Source organism: Ictidomys tridecemlineatus, chromosome 2 (genome assembly GCF_052094955.1).
Source record: "Ictidomys tridecemlineatus isolate mIctTri1 chromosome 2, mIctTri1.hap1, whole genome shotgun sequence".
NCBI classification, from domain to species: domain Eukaryota; kingdom Metazoa; phylum Chordata; class Mammalia; order Rodentia; family Sciuridae; genus Ictidomys; species Ictidomys tridecemlineatus.
Window position 1 is genome coordinate 21,550,586 of NC_135478.1, and position 21,763 is coordinate 21,572,348.

The 21,763-nt window shown below is 35.9% G+C and overlaps 1 protein-coding gene across 2 annotated transcripts in view; it reads left to right on the plus strand.

Annotated features, from left to right (window-relative positions):
• Window positions 1-21,763, plus strand: part of Ulk4 (unc-51 like kinase 4) — a 496,824-nt gene that overhangs the window by 373,837 nt on the left and 101,224 nt on the right. For both annotated transcript variants that reach the window (XM_040290054.2, XM_013361299.4), the window contains one exon: window positions 20,565-20,750. In XM_040290054.2, coding sequence (XP_040145988.2) covers window positions 20,565-20,750 — 186 coding nt within the window. The remainder of the gene's footprint in view (window positions 1-20,564; window positions 20,751-21,763) is intronic.

Sequence of the window (21,763 nt, forward strand, 5' to 3'; positions counted from 1 at the left end):
AAACCCAGACTTTACCTTATGGAGTCTATGCTAAAATGTTTAGATAATAAAGCCTTAACTACCTTTAAACAATTTTATATAGAGAATTTTCTTCTAGCAGTTGTGAAAATTGCCTGGTTTGACAAGTTTTTACTGTTAGAAAGAGGTTGACCTTATTTTATTAGCCTCCCAATTTTGCTATATCTAGTTTGAATAGAAATAACCTTTTCTAAGAAAAAATGTATTATCTCCATTCTTTTTCTTTCAGAATATAGTCTCTACCTCAAATCTAGTCTTTAAGATAGGAATTATTTAGAAAAGAATTATTTTAAAATGAGGAGGACTTCATGTATATTTTAATATCCTGGAGTTTTTAAATGGTAATTTTTTTTTTCTTTTCTTCTTTTTTTTTTATTGGTTGTTCAAAACATTACAGAGCTCAAGACATATCATCTTTCATACAATCGACTCAATTGGGTTTTGAACTCCCCAAATACATAATACAGACTCACTTCTGTTACATACTCACATTTTTACATAATGGCATATTAGTGACTGTTGTATTCTGCTACCTTTCCTATCCCCTACTATCCCCCCTCCCCTCCCCTCCCCTCCCAACATCCCTCTCTACCTCCTCTGCTGTTGTTCAATTCTCTCCCCTTTTTTCCCCCCACCCCCTTGCCCCTCATAACCTCTTATTATTTTGTGTATCACTGAAGGTCTCCTACCATTTCCATATGTTTTCCCTTCTCTCTTCCTTTCTCTCCCCCCATTCGTCTTAGTTTACTGTTAGTCTTTTCCTCATGCTCTTCCTTCCTGTTCTATTCTTAGTGGCTCTCTTTATATCAAAGAAGACATTTGACATTTGTTTTTTAGGGCTTGGCTAGCTTCACTTAGCATAATCTGCTCTAATGCCATCCATTTCCCTGCAAATTCTATGATTTTGTCGTTTCTTAGTGCTGCATAATACTCCATTGTGTATAGCTGCCACAATTTTTTTATCCACTCATCTATTGAAGGGCATCTAGGTTGGTTCCACAGTCTAGCTATTGTGAATTGTGCTGCTATAATCATTGATGTGGCCGTATCCGTATAGTGTAATTTTAAATGGTAATTTTAACAGACTTCTAAACCATATAATTTTGTAGTATACTTCTGAATCTTAAAACTAGAAAGTAACATTTCCAAGTTTCTTTGTCCCTCATTTGAGAACCACAGGAAATTTTGAAAGTCTGTTCCTGGAGCTGTCGCAGGCAGGCTGAGCCCCTCCATTCATTTTGGTAAGCCAGGTACATGTCACTATTGACACTACAAAGCATGCCTAGGAAATCCTACCCCCTCCCTCCTCCTTTTAACATTTAGGGATAAGAAAGGCAGATTTATTTTCAGATATGGAATTTTAATTACAAACAGTACTTTGAGTACATTGTAGAAATTGGAACAATTTAGAAATGATTAAAGAAAATCTAAGCCCTCTTCCTTCCCCTGTATCCACTGTTTACATTTGACATGTTCATTCTTTTCACTGCTTACAATTGCAAGTACTTAAATCAGTGACTTTCATTTTTGAGTGTTTGCTGTCATTTCTATAAATAGAACTAGGGTAAACATTTTGTAATATTGTGGGTATCTTTTCAAGTCATTTTTTATAAGTCATTTTCATTCTTTTTTAACAGCTACATAGTTTTTCATGGTGTAAATATACAATTTTTTTTCAATTCAAACACCTCCTGATTCATGGTCATTCAGGTTGTTTCTAGTTGTCTGCTTTTATAAATGTGATATAGTAAATGTCTCCACTTTGTTTTTGTACTTCTCATTTTCTTTTATTAAATAAACTTCTAAAATGAGATAGCTAGATAAAAACATGCTTTTATTTTAATAAATATTAATTACTATATAACTTCCTAAAAGATTCTAACAGTTTACATTCTCTTTAAAATGTGGAAATGTACCTGTTTTCCTACATCTTTTATCAGTGCTGCGTCTTCTGAGTCTTTTTAAAAATTTCTTGTGCTGGGGTAAAAATGACATCTCATAAACATTCAGTCTGGATTCTGTGGCTACAGCATTAAGAAACAAGTAAGTAATGAAGTAAAGCCACATAAATGCAAATATGTATAACATCAAGGCATTATATTTGGATATGTAGAGAAGTAGGTTTTTTTAGAACTGTGTAAATTATTGAGTGTAGCATCAGAATAGATTAAAAATATAAAGTTTCAACAGTTGTTAAAATTTGATCATCTTTAAAAAAAGATCTAATTTATTTTATTGCAGTGGGTAGAAAAAAAAGTGAAATGCCAATTCAACAAATAAATCTCATAAAGTATTTATCCCCCGTAGAAATTCAAAGATGTCAATATACATATGATTATCAAAGCAAACATTGCCAGGCAATTCAGCCAGTGAGAATTTTTTATGTTTTAAAGTTAAATGTTGATTTCATAGGTATCTTAAAAGATGTCCTTAATTAGAAATAATATTTCTATGGACTGTTTAATGACAGAATAGAATCAGATTTTCTGCACCTGAGGGAAAGAGGAAAACTTTTGCTCTTTATTTTCCTGCTAACATTTCTTTCATAAGCAATTAAAATGACTGTCAATTTGAAGAGTAAATATTAGAATTCCATTAGTTACTACCAAAATCATCTTATGGAAAAAGAAAAAACAAAGTGGACTGTGGTATTATGACATTCTTCATCTTCAAGAGCTGTCATTAAAATGATGCCAGGCCTAGATAGTCTTACAAGTGAGTTCTAAATTTTCCAAGGAATAGACTCCTCCTCCTGTGCTCCCTAAATGACTCAGAGTGCAGGATAATATGGAAAGCTTTCATGAAGCTGTAATAAGAAGTCTTAGAAAACATGTTAAAACACCTGAAGATTACTTTCACTTAGGATTGTAGGTAAGAAGTTTAAAAAAACAAAAAGTAATCGATTTTAGCAGTACATCAAAGTACCAGTATAACCAAATAGAGTTTGACTGAGGAATTCATAAATAGTTCAAGCACTAGAAAAACATGATTTAATATTTTAAGAGATTAGAGAATAAATTGATACTACATGTTCAGCTAGCCATATTTCATTTTTTAAACTCCATTTGAGATGGAATATTACTCTAAACATGCTAAAAATTATTTCCTAGAAATCAATAGTAAACATTTTAAATAAAGGAGACTAAAAGCTTTTTCACTAAAATTGAAGAAGAGGAGCACCTTCTACTGTCACTAGTAGTTGACAGTGATGGGCAGTGGGTTATAGGAAATGCTGTAAGTTAAGAGAAGTAGGTCTTCAGCCTAAAAGTGATCATTGCTTGCAACTGGTAAGGTTTTTTTTTTTCTCTAGAAAAGAAGAAATTGAAATAAAAAATAGGTTGCTACTATAAAACAAGATGATACGTAAGTTCACATTGCACAGAAATCGATGTCTTTTTTCTTTCGATTGGCATTAACTTGAAAGCAAAATGAAGGAAAGTCCCTTTCGCAGAAGTGAAATCATCCTATAAAAAGAACAAAAATAAATGTTTACAAGAAAATGTTTAAAGGACACAAAGTGTGACCTAAGTAAATTCAGAGACATGTCAGATACCTAGTGTAAAGATTTATTACTATTTAAAAAATTCTAAATTAAGATACAAATTAATTTTAACAATAATTCCATCCATGTTTTTGTTCATTAAAATGATCCTATGAAATAAATGTGAGGGACGTGCCAAGAAAATCTTGAACAGAAAGACTTCTCCTTATGGCTTTTTCCACACATCCATCTTCTGTGTCTCACAAGACTTCTGCAAAGGAAAAGTGCAGGAATAAACTTAAAATAATGAATAAAGGGTTTGGAATCAGTAGCAGATTAAGATTTTGGTGTCCTTCTTATGGACAGAGGCAGATTAAAGCCTGTAAACAGATTAAGCAGGACTGAGGAAACCCAGCCCAAAAAACCCCACAGGAGGGTGCCATAGTGACAGTAGGTACTGACCTTGTACTGAAACCCACACACCTCTGGCTCCGGGGGAGGTGAGGACAGTGGGGAGATTTTCAGAAGTCTTCACAAAGAGTAACCCCATCATCTGATCCCTCTTGTGCTTTTCACCCGTTTCTGCATGGCAAAGACAAAGCAGCCTAGGATGTATCCTTTGTCCCCTAAGGTGGTGCCAGGATTTTTCCCTAATGCAGCTGAAGCTGAAGAGAGAAACTTTCTGTCTTTTTCTGCAGTGCAGTGGTGATGGAAGTGCTGGTGAGGATTCCCCAAGGAAAGCTTTTCAGACTCCACACCCCACTGTAGGGCTGTGCTACCTGCCACCCCCTCCACAAGAGACCTGCAGTGGCATGCCTGCCATGGTGCTTGTGCTTTTTAGGAGTCCTGGATTTAGAACCGAAGCTGCAACCTGTACCCTGCGTTTCATACTTGTATATCCATGGCCTTAATCGCATCTCTAGGAGAACAGCCACGGCAGCTGTGGTGAGAACAGCAGGATGACCATCTCTTTCAGGCCCTGTCATCTTGCTCTCCTCCTGGCCTCATATTCTAGCTTCTCAGTCCTGCTGCTTCCTTGCTGCGCCTTAGAAATACCAAGCACAGGCCCATCATGGGGCTTTCCTCCCCCCTCAACATTTTTATTACAAAAGTGTTCATACAGAGAAGTTGAAAGAATTGCATAGTAAGCCCTTATATAACCACCACCTACATTCTATAATTAACATTTTTCTGTATTTTATCATTTTTTTTCATCTATCCATCTTATTTTTTGGTGCATTCTAAAGTGATGGCACAAGGTTTTTGAACTTGGCATTTTAACCTTGAAAGCCTCTTTCCTCCAGTGCTAACCTGGCTCCTGCCCTCACTGCACTGGCCATTTTCAAGGGGAATTTCTCAAAGAAACCTTTTCTAACAGCCCTGTCTAAAACAGCACTTAACCGGCCTCATGTTCTGTTACATGCCCATGCACTCATGGGCTACCTATCTCCAGCAAGGGCTGCAGGATAGAGGGACTACTTGTGTTGTGCATGCTGTTCCTTCAACATCAGGACCTTCTTGACACATGGGGTGCATGTAGCAGAGGCTTCAAGTTGTACACCTACATCCACTCTCCTTGTGATGCCATAGGAATGACAGAGCTCTACCTCTGTCCATAGGATTCCACCTGGGCCTGAGAATTGACATAAGGAGGATAAATAAGAGAAAAACTTTTAAATTTATTTAATACAAGCTTTATATTGCACAGGAGTCCTCTAAGGAAATGAGGCCTGGAAGAAGCCAAGCAGGTTATATCTGTTCTGAAATGGACAAGGACAGTAAGTTGGGAAACTGTAATAAAGAAAAGGGGCTTGGGATAAGATAGTTAATTGGGTAGAAAAATAGTAAGGTGTAAGGGATAGCTTAATAGGGCTTGCTTATACCCAATTCCCTCAGCCTCAATTTTCTGTCTTTGGCAAAAAATAGTGTTCCATTTTTCACATGGGAATTCATCTGCTTTTAAGAAACAGCACCAAGGTCAGAGAGACCTTTAACTTAAATAGTGAATATGCTAGAGTGGCTTGTTAACTCCTTCAGCACCCAAAATAAAGACTACATTTTTCAGGTTCCCTTCCAGCTCAGTGGAACCATGTGTTTGACCAAGGTCAGGCCAGGGAGAAGTGAACAGAGAGGATGTGTGTCTCTTCCAGGTTCAGCTCCTAAAAGGGGCTGTGTGTATGCTCACCTGCCTTTCCCCCACTTCCTGCTGCCTAGGTGGGAAGAGCCCCCATGCACCTCAGGTTTGCAGAATTGGCCTCTGCAACCTAAGTGCAATTCCTTACCCTCCTTCTCAGAGAAGTTAGTTCTCCGCCTTCTTGGAGCTCTCTCAGAGGGAACCTTACTACTCAGAGACGTGTGTTTTTCTACAGCTAGACTAGCTTGGTCCTTCTGTGAGTTCTTCATACCTATTCACAACCTCTGCCCAAACCCACGTCTCCCCTGGAAGTGAGGTGAATCACATTTTCCTTCTTTTTTGGTTGATAATCTAAGCTGTTTAGTCACTGTGTCTTTCTTGCGCCACCAAGCCAATTCCCATTTCTTTCTCAGGCTGTCCTCCCTGACAGTCTCGCTGCTGATCTCTGATCCTCAAGATCCCTAAGCACCTCAACTCATTTACCAGTAGAAAGTGTTCTTTCCCTTCCAAAACCATATCTGAGTCTGATGCCTTCAAGTGTCTCCAACCAGAATGTTTCATTGCATAAATGTACCCTCTACTCCATGCTATCTCCCATGCATAGAGACAAAAGAGAGGCTTATGGGTGCCATTCTCTGGTCCCCAGCAGTTCACCTGTCATGCCATTCCACTTCAAATGGAGCTCTGGAGGGCTGTAGCCTGGGCATCCTTTTGTAATGTTCACATCACATGTACATTTCAGTGCACTGTCAGCATATCACAGAGTGCCCATCAGGACGTTCTGTCCCCAGCTCTCTTTCATAGGGTGCTTTATAATTTCCTGTTCTAGCTCCAGTCTTGTCCATGCCCAAGTGCTGACTTATTTGAACAAATTATTTTCCTCCTTTCTCTTTGGCTTGTCCTCTCTAGGTAATTGTCCTCAAGGTATTATGCAAATCACAGTATGCCTTCTTTATCACATGGGATGCTTCAAACCTGTTTTGTAGCCCCATCTTCCTTGCTACTTCAGACATTCCTCCTTTTCTCAGGTTCTGTTCCTATCAAGTTCATTGCTGATGTCATTTCTCCTTGTCTTTTTCCTTCTGACACAGTTGGAAACCTGAGCAGTATCAGGAAGCATTACCTATGTCACTCAAGAAATCAAATCATTTTTCTGTTGTCTTTTGAGGGTACAGCAATTGACAAACCATATGCTTAGAAAGAGGCACTCTGTAACCTGAGGGCATTGTTCTAGAAGTGAGGAATTCAGTAGGATGAGGCTCTAGAGAACTCCTGTCAGACTCAGTTCAGTGGTAGACGGGAGTAATAAGAACCTGCCCTCGACCTGCCAGAGGAAAAAAAAAATGGGAAGTTTAGGTTTTTTACATGAGATCTTTCAATTATTAAATTTTGGAAACTTACAGTAAGTATTTAAAATGCTACTGATCAAATAGTACAAGTTGGTGGAGACCAATTTGTCTAAGGGCCTACCATTTTACATCTTTTCTGTCAGGTCTTTAAGCTCCTGTCCTACATCTATAGCTACTTTCTTTTCATTTCTATGTAATGGCTTATGTCTATTGCAGTGTTCCTGTTGTTACTGTCTCATCAAATTATTATTTTCCTCGAAATATATGACTGTCATTGTGTTTTCATAAAGATCATATGTTCACATTTTCCTCTACAGGGAAATTTGTTGACAAAAATCATTGGAGCAATGATATTTGGCGTATAAATGCTTACATCATTTGCAGTTTACATTATTCAAGGTTATCTCTATATCATCTTCTTGTCTTTGGGTGTCTTGCCAATGCAGCATGTGTATTGGTACATTTATTTAGCACATGTTTACTGGGTGTCTGCTCTGTATCAGGTTCCCAGAAGAGGTCAAGTCAGCTTTTATGGGCTGAGGCAAATGAATGGGTGTGCTCATTTCTGAGAGTGACAGTTGGTCTGACTAATGAAAAGAGAGCTATTCTGCAACACAACAAAGTGGGTTTGATGGTGAGAAAGGTAGTGGGAATAAGATGAGGGGTTTTTGGTGTGTGTACTGGTGGCCACAGAGGACTCTGAGATGGTGGCATTTGGATCGAGCTATGACTAATGTGGAACTGCTGTTGTGAAAATAGACAATGGACAGCAGACCAAGGAATTTGCAGATGCAAACACCTTGCATGGCACCATGCTTGGTAGGCTTAGTTAATGAAGCCCAGACTGGTTAGGGCATAATGGGCAAGTGCAGTGGTGGGCATAGGAGCACAGGAGGAAAAGCCAGGGCCTGGGACACGTAGGATCTTGTTGACCATAGCAGAGTGTCTAGTGTGTTCAAAATGCAACAAGAAGAAAATAGAGGCTTCAACAAGGAAGTGATGTAATCTAAATTTTCAAAAAGGTTTCTGTGGCTCCCATGTGGAAATAGATTGCAGGGGGGCATATGTGGAAGCATAGTGGGGCGTTTGGTTACTTCTTGGGTGGATATCTCAAAGCTGCATCTCATCCGAGAGAATCCACCTGAATGTCTAAAATAGTGCAGTAAGTGACATGATCAGGCCAAAGCTTTTCCATAAAATTTAGCATCTTAGTGTTCACTTTTAATATATTTATCTTCTGTTGTTCTTAAACTTGGCCACTTCCATAGAACTGTTTAAATATCCTTCTGCCTTTATGTTTATGGCTTTTAAAAGGATCTATGGTTTTCCATATTTTAATTCCTGACAAGGAGACCATGAAATACATTATGAAAGTTAGGACAGTATAGGAATCTCAGAAGTCAAGGCCCATTTTTCCTATTTGTAATTTTTTATTTGTTGGGGAATTTTTTAAAAAAATCCTGAATGCAACATACAAACTTATAACCAAATAAATAAAGGTAGTGGCAGGTTTTATTCTAAGTTTCCACATTTAAGAATGTAATATGCCTGGAGGGTCAAAGGAGACCAAAGTTTCCCTATTTCTCTAGGAAAATAGGGATAGTAATATTTCCGTGTATTGTCTGGAATTGCCACATTCAAACGTGATGTGAATCACATTTTCCTTCTTTTTTGGTTGATAATCTAAGCTGTTTAGTCACTGTGTCTTTCTTACGCCACCAAGCCAATTCCCATTTCTTTCTCAGGCTGTCCTCCCTGACAGTCTCACTGCTGATCTCTGATCCTCAAGATCCCTAAGCACCTCAACTCATTTACCAGTAGAAAGTGTTCTTTCCCTTCCAAAACCATAACTAAGTCTGATGCCTTCAAGTGTCTCCAACCAGAATGTTTCATTGCATAAATGTACCCTTTTCTGCTGCCCCTTCAGCCAAGTTTGGCAAGAGTGATACATGAAAATAAAAAGGAACAGGACTGATGGTCTAATGAGAAGGCTTGTTAAAGATGTCCTAACAAATAGAGGGCTTCCGTTCTTCAAATGCTTTTAGGCAGCATAAAAAGGATAGGAAATGTTGTATTATTATTTTTTTCCTTTTTTGTTAATATATTCTCTTCTTTGAAAATAAATATCGCCATGTAATTTTTGACAAAACACTATACTAGGCAATATTTTAAAAATAGACTGCATAATTAAAAAGATTTTGAAATGCATGGTATTGCATAAATTGAATAAAGGGACTAGTAAACACAGTACAACTGTGATTTTAGATTACTATAAAACAGTTCTTAAAATTCAAATGTAAGTTTACTTAGGAATATTTCCAAGTCGTACATATGCATGTCTGTATTCATATCTCATCTCTCTCACTTAGTATTTGAGGTAGCTAATAAGAATGTTTGCAAGAAAGTTAGCATCAAAAAAATACAGGATAATAAAATCAGAGAAAATGAAGGAGGGCAAATGGGTATATACAGCCATGGTTGGGTTTTGAGAGTCTTGGTTGTTAGACAAAAATGGGAATGCAGTCACTTATAAAATGTACATTTCCCAGAAGTAGGGAGGGACACAGTTTTTTAGTGCTTTTGTTCAGAAAGAATACTTTTCATTGGCTCTCCATTAGAGGGGCATTTTTCGACAGTGTGTGTGTGTGTGTATTACTACCTATTATTTATTAAGCATATTATGAACTAAACCTTGTCTTTTGAAGTGCAGATGTTTTAAGTCAATATCGGCTTTCATCAGTTTTTCCTCTCAAAATTATGCTTTAGCAGCCGTATCGGAGAAATATTTCCTCTACCTAAAGTCAAAACTATTTTTTTTCCTATGTCTTCTCTTAGAAGTCTATAGTTTTAGCTTTTTTAGAGTGTTAACTCTAGGCTTAGAACTTATTTTGGTAAATGATGCAGGGTATGAATCAAAATTTTCACATATTGTTTATTTGTCAAAAATGTGTTCTCAACTGCATTGTCATTGACCTTGGTCAAAACTCAGTTGCCTGTATTCATCTGAGTCTATATGTGTGCTCTCCTTCAGATTTGTTTTGGCTGTCCTTTTGCATTTTCATGTGAAACTTAGAATCAGCTTATCAATTTATACCAAAAACAAAAAACCCTTTGGTATTTCAGCTGAGATTATATTGAGTCTATGGATTAATTTGGGGAGAATAGTCATCTTAACAATTTTGAGTCATTTGGCTGATGAGCAAAGTGTATTCCTCCATTATTTAGGTCAATTTTAATTTTTCTTACCAATATTTTGTAGTTTTCTAAGTATAGATCTTTTCATCTTTTCTCAGGCATATCTCTAAGGATTTCTAATTTTTTGATGCTGTTTTACTGGTACTGTTTTAATTCTAATTTCTGATTGTCGTTTACATGCAAAATACAATTAATTTTGTGTGATGCTTTTAAACCTTTTAATTTTGTTGAACTTACAGACACTGGTAGTTTGTTTATAAATTACATGTGTCTTTTTAATACAGAGAATCATTCTTCTTCAAATAAAATAACTTCTTCCTTTCCAGTATGGATATTATAGGGCAGAGGTCTGGGTAGGAGGGAGGATGCACTGATTGCACTGGCCACGATGTCTCAAACAATGGCCAGTAAAAGTGGTATGAAAAGGCATCCTTTTTGTCTGCCAGATCCCAGGGGAAAGGATTCTGTCTCTTACATGTCATTTGTTAGGTTGAGGAAGTTCCCTGCTACTCCTAGCTTGCTGATTTTTTGTTATAAATGGGTACTGGTTATTGTCGGGTATTTTTTCTGATGAGATGGTCATGTGGTTTGGGTTATGATGTGGTGGTTTAACTTGTGTCTTCCAAAAAAAGATAATAGTGAAACTCTGACCTCCAGTATTCCAGAGTATCCTTATTTATAAACAGAGTTCTTGCAGATAGAATAAATTGAGGTCACACTGGAGTATGGTGGGTCCCTCATCCACTATGACTGAGACAAAGACACGAGAGAGAGGCCCTGTGAAGTTAGAGGCAGTGGTTGGAATTATGTAGTCACAAATCAAAGAAGAGCTGGGGTTCTAGGGCTGTGAGCTATAAGAGGCAAAGAAGGGTGCTTCCCCAGAGGTTTAGGAAGAAGCATGGCCCTGCCAACACCTTGCTATCAGATATCTAGACTCCAGAACTGTGAGACAAAAAATTTCTGTTATTTTAAGCCACCCAGTTTGTGGCACTTTGTTAGGGACGCTCTAGGAAATGAATACATATGGTATGTTACATTGATAGTTCTGTGTGTTTGTGTTTTTTGAGATGGGGTCTTCCTGTATTCCCTGGCTGATCTTGAACTTGTGGACTCGAACAGTCTTTTTTCTCAGCCTCCCAAGTAGCTGGGTCTACAGGTGTGTGCTGCTGTGCCCAGCTACATTGGTAAATTTTTGAATGTTGAACTACAGCCGCATCCCTAGAACATTCTCCACTTAGTTGTAATTATTGTTTAATATAATGTTGAATTTTATGTGTTATGATTTTATTTAGAATTTTTGCATCTGTATTCATGAGGGGTCTTGTTCTATAGTTTATTCCTTCTGTTGTCTTTGGTGGTGTCAGAATGTCATTGATCTAGGAAAATAAGTTAATTCCTTCCTCTTCAGTTGGCATGGAGACTGTGTAGAATTGGTATTTTTAGTGGTTTCATTGAGAAATAATTCACATACCATAAAATTAACCTTTTGAAAGTGTATATTTCAATGGTTTTGATGTTTATAGAATTGTGCAACCATTATCTAATTCCAGAATTGTTTGATCATTCCTCAAAACAACCTCAAACTCATAAGAAGTCAGTCTCTATTCCCTCCCCTTTACAACTCTAATCAATCACTAATGTACTTTTTGTTTCTATAAATTGGTCTATGCTATGTGTTTAATATATTTGGAAGTACATAAAATGTGATGTTTTCATCTTTCTTTTAGCCTAGTACCAAACTCATTCATGTTTGTAGCATGTATAAGTACTTTATCCCTTGCTATTACTGAATAATATTCACCATGTAAGTGAACCATGTTTGTGTGTCCATTCTTCAGTTGATGGAGTTTTCAGTTGTTCTCACTTTTGGGGCTATTATGAGTAATATTGCTCTGAACATCTGTGTACAAATTGCTGCATAAATATATACTTCTTTCTTGTGAGTATCTATCTAGGTTATACGTCAAGATTGTGTTTAACCTTTTGAGGAACTGCCAGTCTGTTTTCCTGAGTGTCTGCTCCATTAACATTCCCATTAACAGTGTATGAGTGCTCAAATTTCTCCAAATCCTAGCCACCTCCTGGGTTATTTTCTGTTTTGAATATAGTAGAGTAGTATTTCATGGTGGACACAATTTATTTATTTATTTATTTATCTGTTTGTTTATTTATTTATTTTCTGGTGCTGAGGATCAAAACTAGTGCCACATACATGCTAGGTAAGCGATCCACCACTGCCCCACAACTGCAGCCCTGAAAATAGCCTTTTTAACATAAATGGCCACACTTTTAATCCCAGTAGCTCTGGAGGCTGAGGCAGGAGGATAGCAAGTTCAAAGCCAGCCTTAGCAACTTAGCGAGACCCTATAGGAACTCAGACAGAACCCACAAAATAAAATATAAAAAAAGGGCCAGAGAGATGGCTCCGTGGTTAAGTACTCCCGGGTTTAATCCCTGGTACAAAGTAAAAGAAAATAAAATGTGCTGAGACAATTTAGGAATCCACCTCTGATCCCTCTGTGTTCTTTGCTCTAAAAACCCTATCAAGTTTCTAGTGTGACCCTATTTGTCTCCCATCTCTCAGGGATCATTGCCAGGTATTACCAGGTGTCTAATAGTTTTACTTTTAGTGCATTAAAGTTACACATAATAGTGGAGTTCATTTTGACATATTCATAAATGCATATAACATGATTTTTTCCATTTAATCCACAGTACTCCCTCCTTTCCTCTTCTCCCTCCTCCAATCCCCTTTCTCTATTCTGATATTCCTTTTATTAATTAATTGATGCATTATAATTGCATATGAAGTTGATATATATTGTGTTATATTCATGTGCACCCAGTGTGATTTGGTCAACTTCATTCCCTTCCTTTTCCCCATTCCCACCCCTTCTTACTCCCCATTGATCCCCTGCTTCTGCTTTACTGATCTTCCTTCTATTTTTGTGAAATTTCCATTTTTTTATTCCTTTTTTCTCTCTAGCTTCTGTGTATGAGACAAAACATTTGACCTTTGACTTTCTGAGTCTGCTTATTTCATTTAGCGTGATGTTCTACATTTCCATCCATTTAATAGCAAATGGCATAATTTCACTCTTCTTTGTTGTTTAGTAGAACTCCATTGTGTATATTTACCACTTTTCTTTATTCATTTGTCTGTCAGTGGGCACCTAGGCTGGTTTCTTAATTTGGCTGTTGTGGATTGTGCTGCTATAAACATAGGTATGCATATATCACTATAATATGCTGATTTTAGTTCTTGTGGATAAATACTGAAGAGTGAGATAGCTGGAACATACAGTGAGTTCTATTCCTAGTCTTTTGAGGAATTTCCATACTGCTTTCCAAAGTGGTTGTACTACTTTGCAGTCTCATCAACAATGTAAACTGTACCTCATTTCCTCCCAACTCTTTGCCAACAGTTATCGTTGTTTATATTCCTTCTTCATTTTTATCTTTTGTAATGGGGATTGAACCCAGGGATGCTTTGCCCCTGAGCTACATCCCAGGCTCTTTTTATTTTGAGGCAGGGTCTCACTACCATCTTTTGCCTATTTTATGAGTGGCTTATTAGTGGACTTGGTGCTAAGTATTTTTAGTTCTTTATATATTCTGGATATTAACCCCCATCAGAAGAGTTGCTGGCAAAGATTTTCTTCCATTCTATAAGTTCTCTCTCTCTTTTAAATTTTGATATGTGTAGTCTTTTTAAAATTTGTTCTAATTAGTTGTACATGATAGCAGAATGCATTGTGACATATTGTACACAAATCGAGCACAACTTCTCATTCCTCTGGCTGTACATGATGCAGATGTAAGCTCTCTCTTCATGCTCTTGTTTCCTTTACTGTTCAAAATCTTTTTATTTTAATGATATTCCTATTCTTAGTTTTATTTCTTGAGCTTTAGCAGTCTTGTATTAAGGAACTTAATGCCCAGGCCAATGTATTGGAGTATTGCCTCTGGGTTGATTTCTCACAATTTCACTGTTCCTGGTCTAATTCTTAGATTTTCAATCTACTTTGAGTTTTCCCAGTGCAGTTTATTTAAAAGGCCATCTTTTCTCCAATATATGCTTTTGGTACTTTTGTCAAAGAATTGGATGACTATATTTATATGGATTTGTCTCTGTGACTTCTAATCTATTCCAGTGGTCTTTGTTTCTTTTTCTTTCTTTTTTTTTTTTGTCAGTACAATGCTATTTTTGTTACTGTAGCTTGTTGTATAATTTGAAATCATGTATTGTTATACCTTCAGCCTCACCCTTGTTGCTTAAGATTGCTTTGGCTATTCTGGGTTTTTGATATAAATTTTAGGGCTGTTTTTATAATCCTTTGTTCTGAAAAGAATGACATTGGTATTTTAATGGTGACTTATAAATTACTTTTGGTATTAATTTTACCATGAACCTGGTAGACATTTTAAGGTCGTCTTCAATTTCTTTCTTTAGTGTTTTATAATTTTCATTGTGGCGATGTTTCACCTCCTTAGTTAGATTTATTCATAAGTATTTTTTGAGATTATTGTAACTGGAGTCATTTTCCTCTCAGCAGACTCATTTTTGGAGTATAAGAAAGACGTTGATTTATGAGTGTTGTTCTTGTATCCTGCTACTTTGCTGAATTTGTTTATCAGATCTAGAAGTATAGAAGTTTGTTGCATTGATCCATTGTAGTTTTTTTTTAATGTTCTATTGTATCAATTAAAGCTCAGATCTTATTTTTTTCCTGTCTTCTACTGGTTTTGGAATCAGTTTGTTCCTGCTTTTCTAGGCCCTTTAGATATAGCACTAAATTATTTATTTAGGATCTTTTGGTTTTTAATGTGGATCTTTTTTTTTTAGAGAGAGAGAATTTTATTTATTTTTTAGTTTTTTGGCGGACACAACATCTTTGTTAGTATGTGGTGCTGAGGATCGAACCCGGGTTGCACGCATGCCAGGTGAGCACACTACCACTTGAGCCACATCCCCAGCCCTTTAATGTGGATCTTTAATGCTATAAACTTTCCTCTTAGTATTACCTTCATAATGTCCCAGATACTTTGGAATTGTATTGGTGTTCTATCTTGATCCTAGAATTTTTAGAATTTATCCTCTTATTTCATTAATGACCCATTCCTCATTTAAGGGGCTTTCAATCTCCATGTGTTTATGTGGTTTCTATAAATTTTCTTGCTATTTATTTCTGACTTCAATCCATAATAATCTGATAAGTTTCTTGGAATAATATCAGTTTTGTTTGTATTTACTAACACTTTCTTTGATTCCTAAAATATAGTCTGTTTTGCAAAAGGTTTCATGAGCTGCTGAGAAGAGAGTATTCAGCTGTTTTGGTTGAAATATTCCATAGATATCTCTTAGCTCCATTTGATTTATAGTTTCATTTAGGTGAGAAGTATCTTATTGACTTTATCTGGATGACCTGTCTCTTGTTTAGAGGGGGTGTGTTGAAATCACCAAGTATTGTTGTATTGGAGTCTATCTGGAACTAGAAGTGTTTTTATGAATTAGGTGTGTCAACATTGGGGCATAAATATTTACTATAATTATATCTTCTTGTTGGTTTATTTCTTTTAACAGCACTTAGCTGTCTTCCTTGTCTCTTCTGATTAATTTTTGTTTGAAATGTTCTTTGGCAGATAAGAGAATAGCTGCTTGTTTTCAGATTCTGTGTGGAATATGTTTTTCCATGCTTTTATTTTCAGCCTGTTGATCATTGTGTATAAGATGAGTCTGTTGCAAGCAGCATATAATTGGGTCTTGTTTTTTAATCCAGTCTACTACTCTATGTATTTTAATTGGAAAGTTGAGAATCAAGTTATTACAGAGACATGTTTGTTATTTCTAGTCATTTTGGTATGTTTCATAGATTTAACTTGTTTTTAATTTTCATTTGTTTAATTGTTCTTCTGGAAAGCTTCAACTATTTGAGAACTGTGAGGTTTGAGTTCTTTCTGTTGTATTTCTTTAGTAATTTCTATATTCATGAATTCTTTTATCTTTATCTTGGAAAGTTCTTATTTCTTATACAATTATGAATGATTCCTTTGCTGAATATAACAACCTTTGCTGGCAATTGTGTTCTTTCAGAGCTTGCATTATCTCATTACAAGCCCTTCTGGCTCTTAGATTCTGAGTTGAGATGTCTAATGTGAGTTGTATTGGTCTACCTCTAAATGTGATCTGATGTTTCTCTCTTGCAGCCTTTAATATTCTATCATTCTCTTCTTAGACATTTTGTTTATGATGTGTCTAGAGGAGGTTCTTTTTTGATCTTGTCTATTTGGGGTTCTATATCCTGTGTGTGGATGATCTTCTCATTTCTAAGATGTGAACAATTTTGACATTATTTCACTGAAAAGTTTCTTAATGCCATTAGCCTGTATTTCTATTCCCTCTCTATCCTGATGACTCTCATGTTTGGTCTCTTAATCTTGCCCCAGAGTTCTTGTATATCCTGAGCATGGCATTTATTTACTTTTATTTACTGTCTACTGAGTGTTCTAGCTCAAATGCCTTATCTTCAAGGCCTGAGATTCTGCTTTCTATGTAATCTAGTCTGTTGGTAATGCTATCGAGTGAATTTTTTATTTGATTTATTGTATCATTCTTTCTAGTTCTGAGTGGTTCCTTTTCAGAGTTTCTATTTCTTTGTTGAGATGGTCTTTTACCTCCTATAATTGCTCTCTTAGTTCATTTCTTAATTATTTCTTAGATCTTCTTTTAACTCATTAATTCTTTTTTTAAAAAAAAATATTTATTTATTCTTTTAGTTTTCAGCGGACACAATATCTTTGTTTGTATGTGGTGCTGAGGATCGAACCCAGGCCGCACGCATGCCAGGCGAGCGCGCTACCGCTTGAGCCACATCCCCAGCCCTCATTAATTCTTTTAATAATCAATTTTTCAGTCTTTCTCTGAAATTTTGTCACCTTTTGTGTGTGTTCCCTTGTTGGGGGATTGTATCTTTAGATAGGAGGAGACTTGTTTGCCTGTTTCTTCATTTTTCAGAGGTCTTATACTTGCACATCTTTTGAGATAGATTTTTTTTCCTGTTTTTTGAGGACATCCTTTGGCATGTAGTTGTCTCTTTTGTAATGACTTCCATGTTGGTTTCCATTTGCTTCATCACATAAGTTCAGTGTATTTCAAGTGTTATTTTTCACCACCAGTGCCTGTAGATTTGCTGCTGAACTGCTGGATTAATTCACCATTATTAAACTGCTATAATGGTATGTGTTTTCTAATCTTTTTAGAGTTCTTTCTCTGATTTTGCTGTAGGTATAGATGTCCAAGAGTGGGACCTGGGAATGGGGCTGTGGCTCAGTGGTAGAGCGCTCTCCTGACATGCATGAGGCACTGAGTTTGATTCTTAGCACCACATAAAAATAAGATAAAGGTATTGTGTCCACGTACAACTAAAAAAGTACATATTAAAGAAAAAAAAGAGTGGGACCTGATGTTCCCTTCTAGTCATATTTACTTTGGATCTAGTCTTTGTTTTGGAGTTTTTATCTCCCCTGTTCTATTTGTTATAGTATTATTGAAGCTTGATTAGGGTTGATTTGTGTGTAGAGGAAGGTGTACTGTTTCATAGTTGAGTTGGGGATATAGTTCAGCTACAGAGTCTGTACCCTATGAAGTTGTAGTGTACCAGTTGCTTCCTAGCTCCTCTTCAGAAAAAAGGAAAACAAGCACCAGCAGCTACAATAATGATCAATTACCTCATTAGAATAAATGTCCAGTGCCTATGTACACCATTCATTACCACAAAATGGAATGGTGGGATAACCATTTAACAATAGCAGCAGCAATGAACAGCTGTGAACTAGATCTAACATTAAAGTAAGTAGTAGGTATCAACTATGGCCTGCTTAGTACTAATAATGGCAGTAACATGAATGTTCTTAAAGATAATAATATTAAAAATTATTAAGAGGAAAGAAAATAGGATAGGAAGTTTGCAAAAGAAAGTTTAAAATATTCAAAAGGCAAACACTTATACAAAAGCAGAAAGGTAGTAAGTGATTACTATAAATAAGGAGTAATAAAAAAAATTAAAATAAATACTGAAATCATACAGTAGTCTCTGACCAAAGTGGAATCAAATTAGAAGTCAATAACAGAAGGACAAATGGAAATTTTCCAACACCTAAAAAGAAAACATACTTCTAAATATTGATGGGTGAAAGATGAAGTCTTAAAAGAAAATTTTAAAATGCATAGAACTGAATGAAAATTAAAATAAGGTCTTTTTCAATTTTTTTCTTTAGTATTCTGTACTTTTCATTGTAAAGCTCATCTTTTGTTAAATTGATTCCCAAGTATGTTTTTTGAGGCTATTATGAATGGAATAATTTTCTTAATTTCTCTTTTAGCTGATTTATCATTGGAACATAGGAACACAATTGATTTATGGGTGTTAGATTTGTCTCCTCCTACTTTACTGAACTCATTTATGAGTTCTAGAAGTTTTCTCACGGGGTTTTTTGGGTCTTCTAGATATGGGATCACATCATGGAAAGACCTCTGATGTTCTTGGATAGGAGAATTAATATTGTCAAAATGATCATACTACCAAAGGTGCTATACATATTTTATGAATTTTTCCCATTAAAATTCATATGACATTCTTCATAGAAATAAAAGAAAAGCAGTCATGAAATTCATTTGGAAAAATAAGAGGCCCAGGATAGCCAAAGCAATCCTTAGCAAGAAAAGCATATAAGTCCTCGTGAGCTTGGTTGTGCACTCTTAGATATGTTGCAAAAATCATGTATATAAAACCTGAATTAAAAAGATAAATGAAACTTCTTCAAATTTAAAATATTTTGTGCTTCAAAGAATGCTATTAAGACAGTAGAAGAGAACCTGCAGAATGGAAAATTGTTTTTCTAAAATCATATTTAAAATATAAAGAACTATCAGAACTCAATCATAAAAAGTCACATGCTATATTGATTTTTTTGCACATGATTTATTTTAAAAATGGGCAAAGGATTTGCACAGCTATTTCTCCAAAAAAGATATACAAAAGGCCAATAAGCATGTGAGAAGATTCAGCATCATTAGCCATCAGGAAAGTACAAATGGAAATCATACTCCATAGCTACTAGGAGGGCTGAATGCAGAAGTCAGGTAATAACAGGAATTGGTTAGGATGTGAGGAAACTAGAACTCTCAGACATTGTTGTTGCAAATGGCAACTTCAGAAAACAGCCTGGCAGTTCTTCAAAAGGTTAAACATAGAGTGACCACATGACCCAGCAATCCCACTCCTGGGTATATACCCCAAAGAAAGAACATATGCTTGCACAAAAATAAGTACACAGTGTTCACAGCACCATTATTCAGAATAGCCTAAAATTGAAAACTCTCAATGTCCACCAGCTTATAAATAGGTAAACAAAATGTGTTACTTCCATCTTATGGATACATGCTACAACATGGATGAACCTTGAACACATAATTCTAAGTGAAAGAAGCCAGTCACAGAGAATCACATTTTATAGGATTTTATGTATCTTAGATATTCAAAATAGGTAAATACATAGAAACAAAAAGCACAGGAAAAGAGGATAGCAGAATCTTACTAAAGTGTATAAGATTTCTTTTGGGGATGATGAAAATGTTCTAAAATTCATTGCAGGGACTGGATATATAGCTCAGTGGTAGTATATGTTTAGTGTGGCCCTGGGTTCAATCCAGAGCACCAAAAATAATTTTAATGGGTTTGATTGTATTAATGGTTGCATGATTGTGAATGTACTAAAAACTGTTGAATTATACATTTTGGGTGAATTATATGGTATAAATATTACATCTCAATAAAGATATTGCAGATAAAATAAAAACTAAAAATAGATTAAAATGTTTATAATATGATTACTATTTCATGTTGTATCTTTTAGTATACATAGAACCAATGCTGTATCTCCCCTCTGTAGAGTCAATGATGATTTGGATGCAGGAAAGGCTAAAATATTCCTTAATATTCTCTAGAAAGTGGATTTTCCCTAAGCAAGTTACGGGTAAATGAGAATCTAAAGGAACTTGCCCCTGAAAAATCCATCAACACCTTTCCCCCGTAAATAGAGATGAATCCATGCATATGCCAGATGTAAAATACATCTCCATCCTCTACTAGTTCTCATTTTTTCCTTTGGTTTAAAAAAAAGACTACAGGATCTTCTTTTGATTTTGTGCCATTAGCCTTGTGTTTGAGCTATCCTATAACTTTACAATAGATTCATTCCAAAAAATATTCAATTAGTCAAACTTTCTGCTCAGACAGATGTTCTGAGCCAAATTTTACTGTACTTTTTGAGGAATACCAACGTTATCTTCAATGGAATTTCAAGTATCCTATTTATTACTTTTCAGCTTCCTAGTGAGGATCCTGAAATTTTTGAGGTTTCATCCAAGTGTCTGTCTATACTGGTTCAGCTGTATGGAGGGGAAAACCCAGACAGCCTGTCCCCTGAAAATGTGGAATGTTTTGCTGATTTGCTGATGGCCAGGGAAGATCCAAAGGAGCAGAAGCTTCTGCTGAGGATTCTCAGAAGGATGGTGAGTCCAAATGGAAATTGGGGGTATGATGTTGGCTTCCATGTCAGCCTCGTGAACTGGGAGAAGTTTCTTAGACCTCATTTCAAATTTCCAGAAAAGTTGGAAGAGTAGTAAAACAACTCCCACTTATCTTTCTCACAGTCACCTATTTTTAATATTGATCATTTCCTATTTGCATACATATGCATTTTTTCATAAACTGCTTGAGGGTAAGAGGTTGCCTTATACTCTTGAATTCATAGCATGTATTTCCTTTTTTTTTAAAAAAAAGATATTCTCTTAACTAGTATTCAAAATCAGGAAATTTAACATTGATTCAGTTCTTTTACTATTCTGACATCCATATTCTAATTATGTCAACTATTCTAATAATTTATATATTTTTTTCTAATATTAAATACAGTCTGGGATTCTATTTTTATTTTTGTTGTGGTATTAGAGATTAAACCCAGGGACACTTTACCAGTGAGTTTCATCCCCAGCCCCCCCTCCTTTTTTTTTGAGATAGGGTCTGCTTAGTTGCTGAGTGCCTAAGTTGCTGAGACTAGTCTCAAAATTTCTATCCTCCTGCCTCAACCTCCACAGTTGCTGGGATCATAGGCTTGTGGCCATCATACCTGACCAGGATTGTGTATTTTAATCTGGAGCAATCTTACAGTCTTTCTTTGTCTTTCTTGACATTTTTAAGAATATAAACTTATGCAACATCTCCTTCAATTGGGGTCTGTCTGATGTTTCTTCATGATTAGATTCATGAATACCTCAGTAGTGATATTGGTCCACCACATCCAGAGGCTCATGATGTTTTCCCCTTACTGGTGATGTTAATTTTGATCACTTAGTTTAATCAATGTGTAGTTATATTTTTAATTTTGAAATGGTTACAAAATGGAGATTTCTAACCTCTAACATTTCCAACTCCCAGTATGCTACTCTAAGGAAGAACTCTCCCTTGTATCCAATTTATTTTATTTTTACAAAAATATGTATAGATGATATCTATTTGAAGGTAC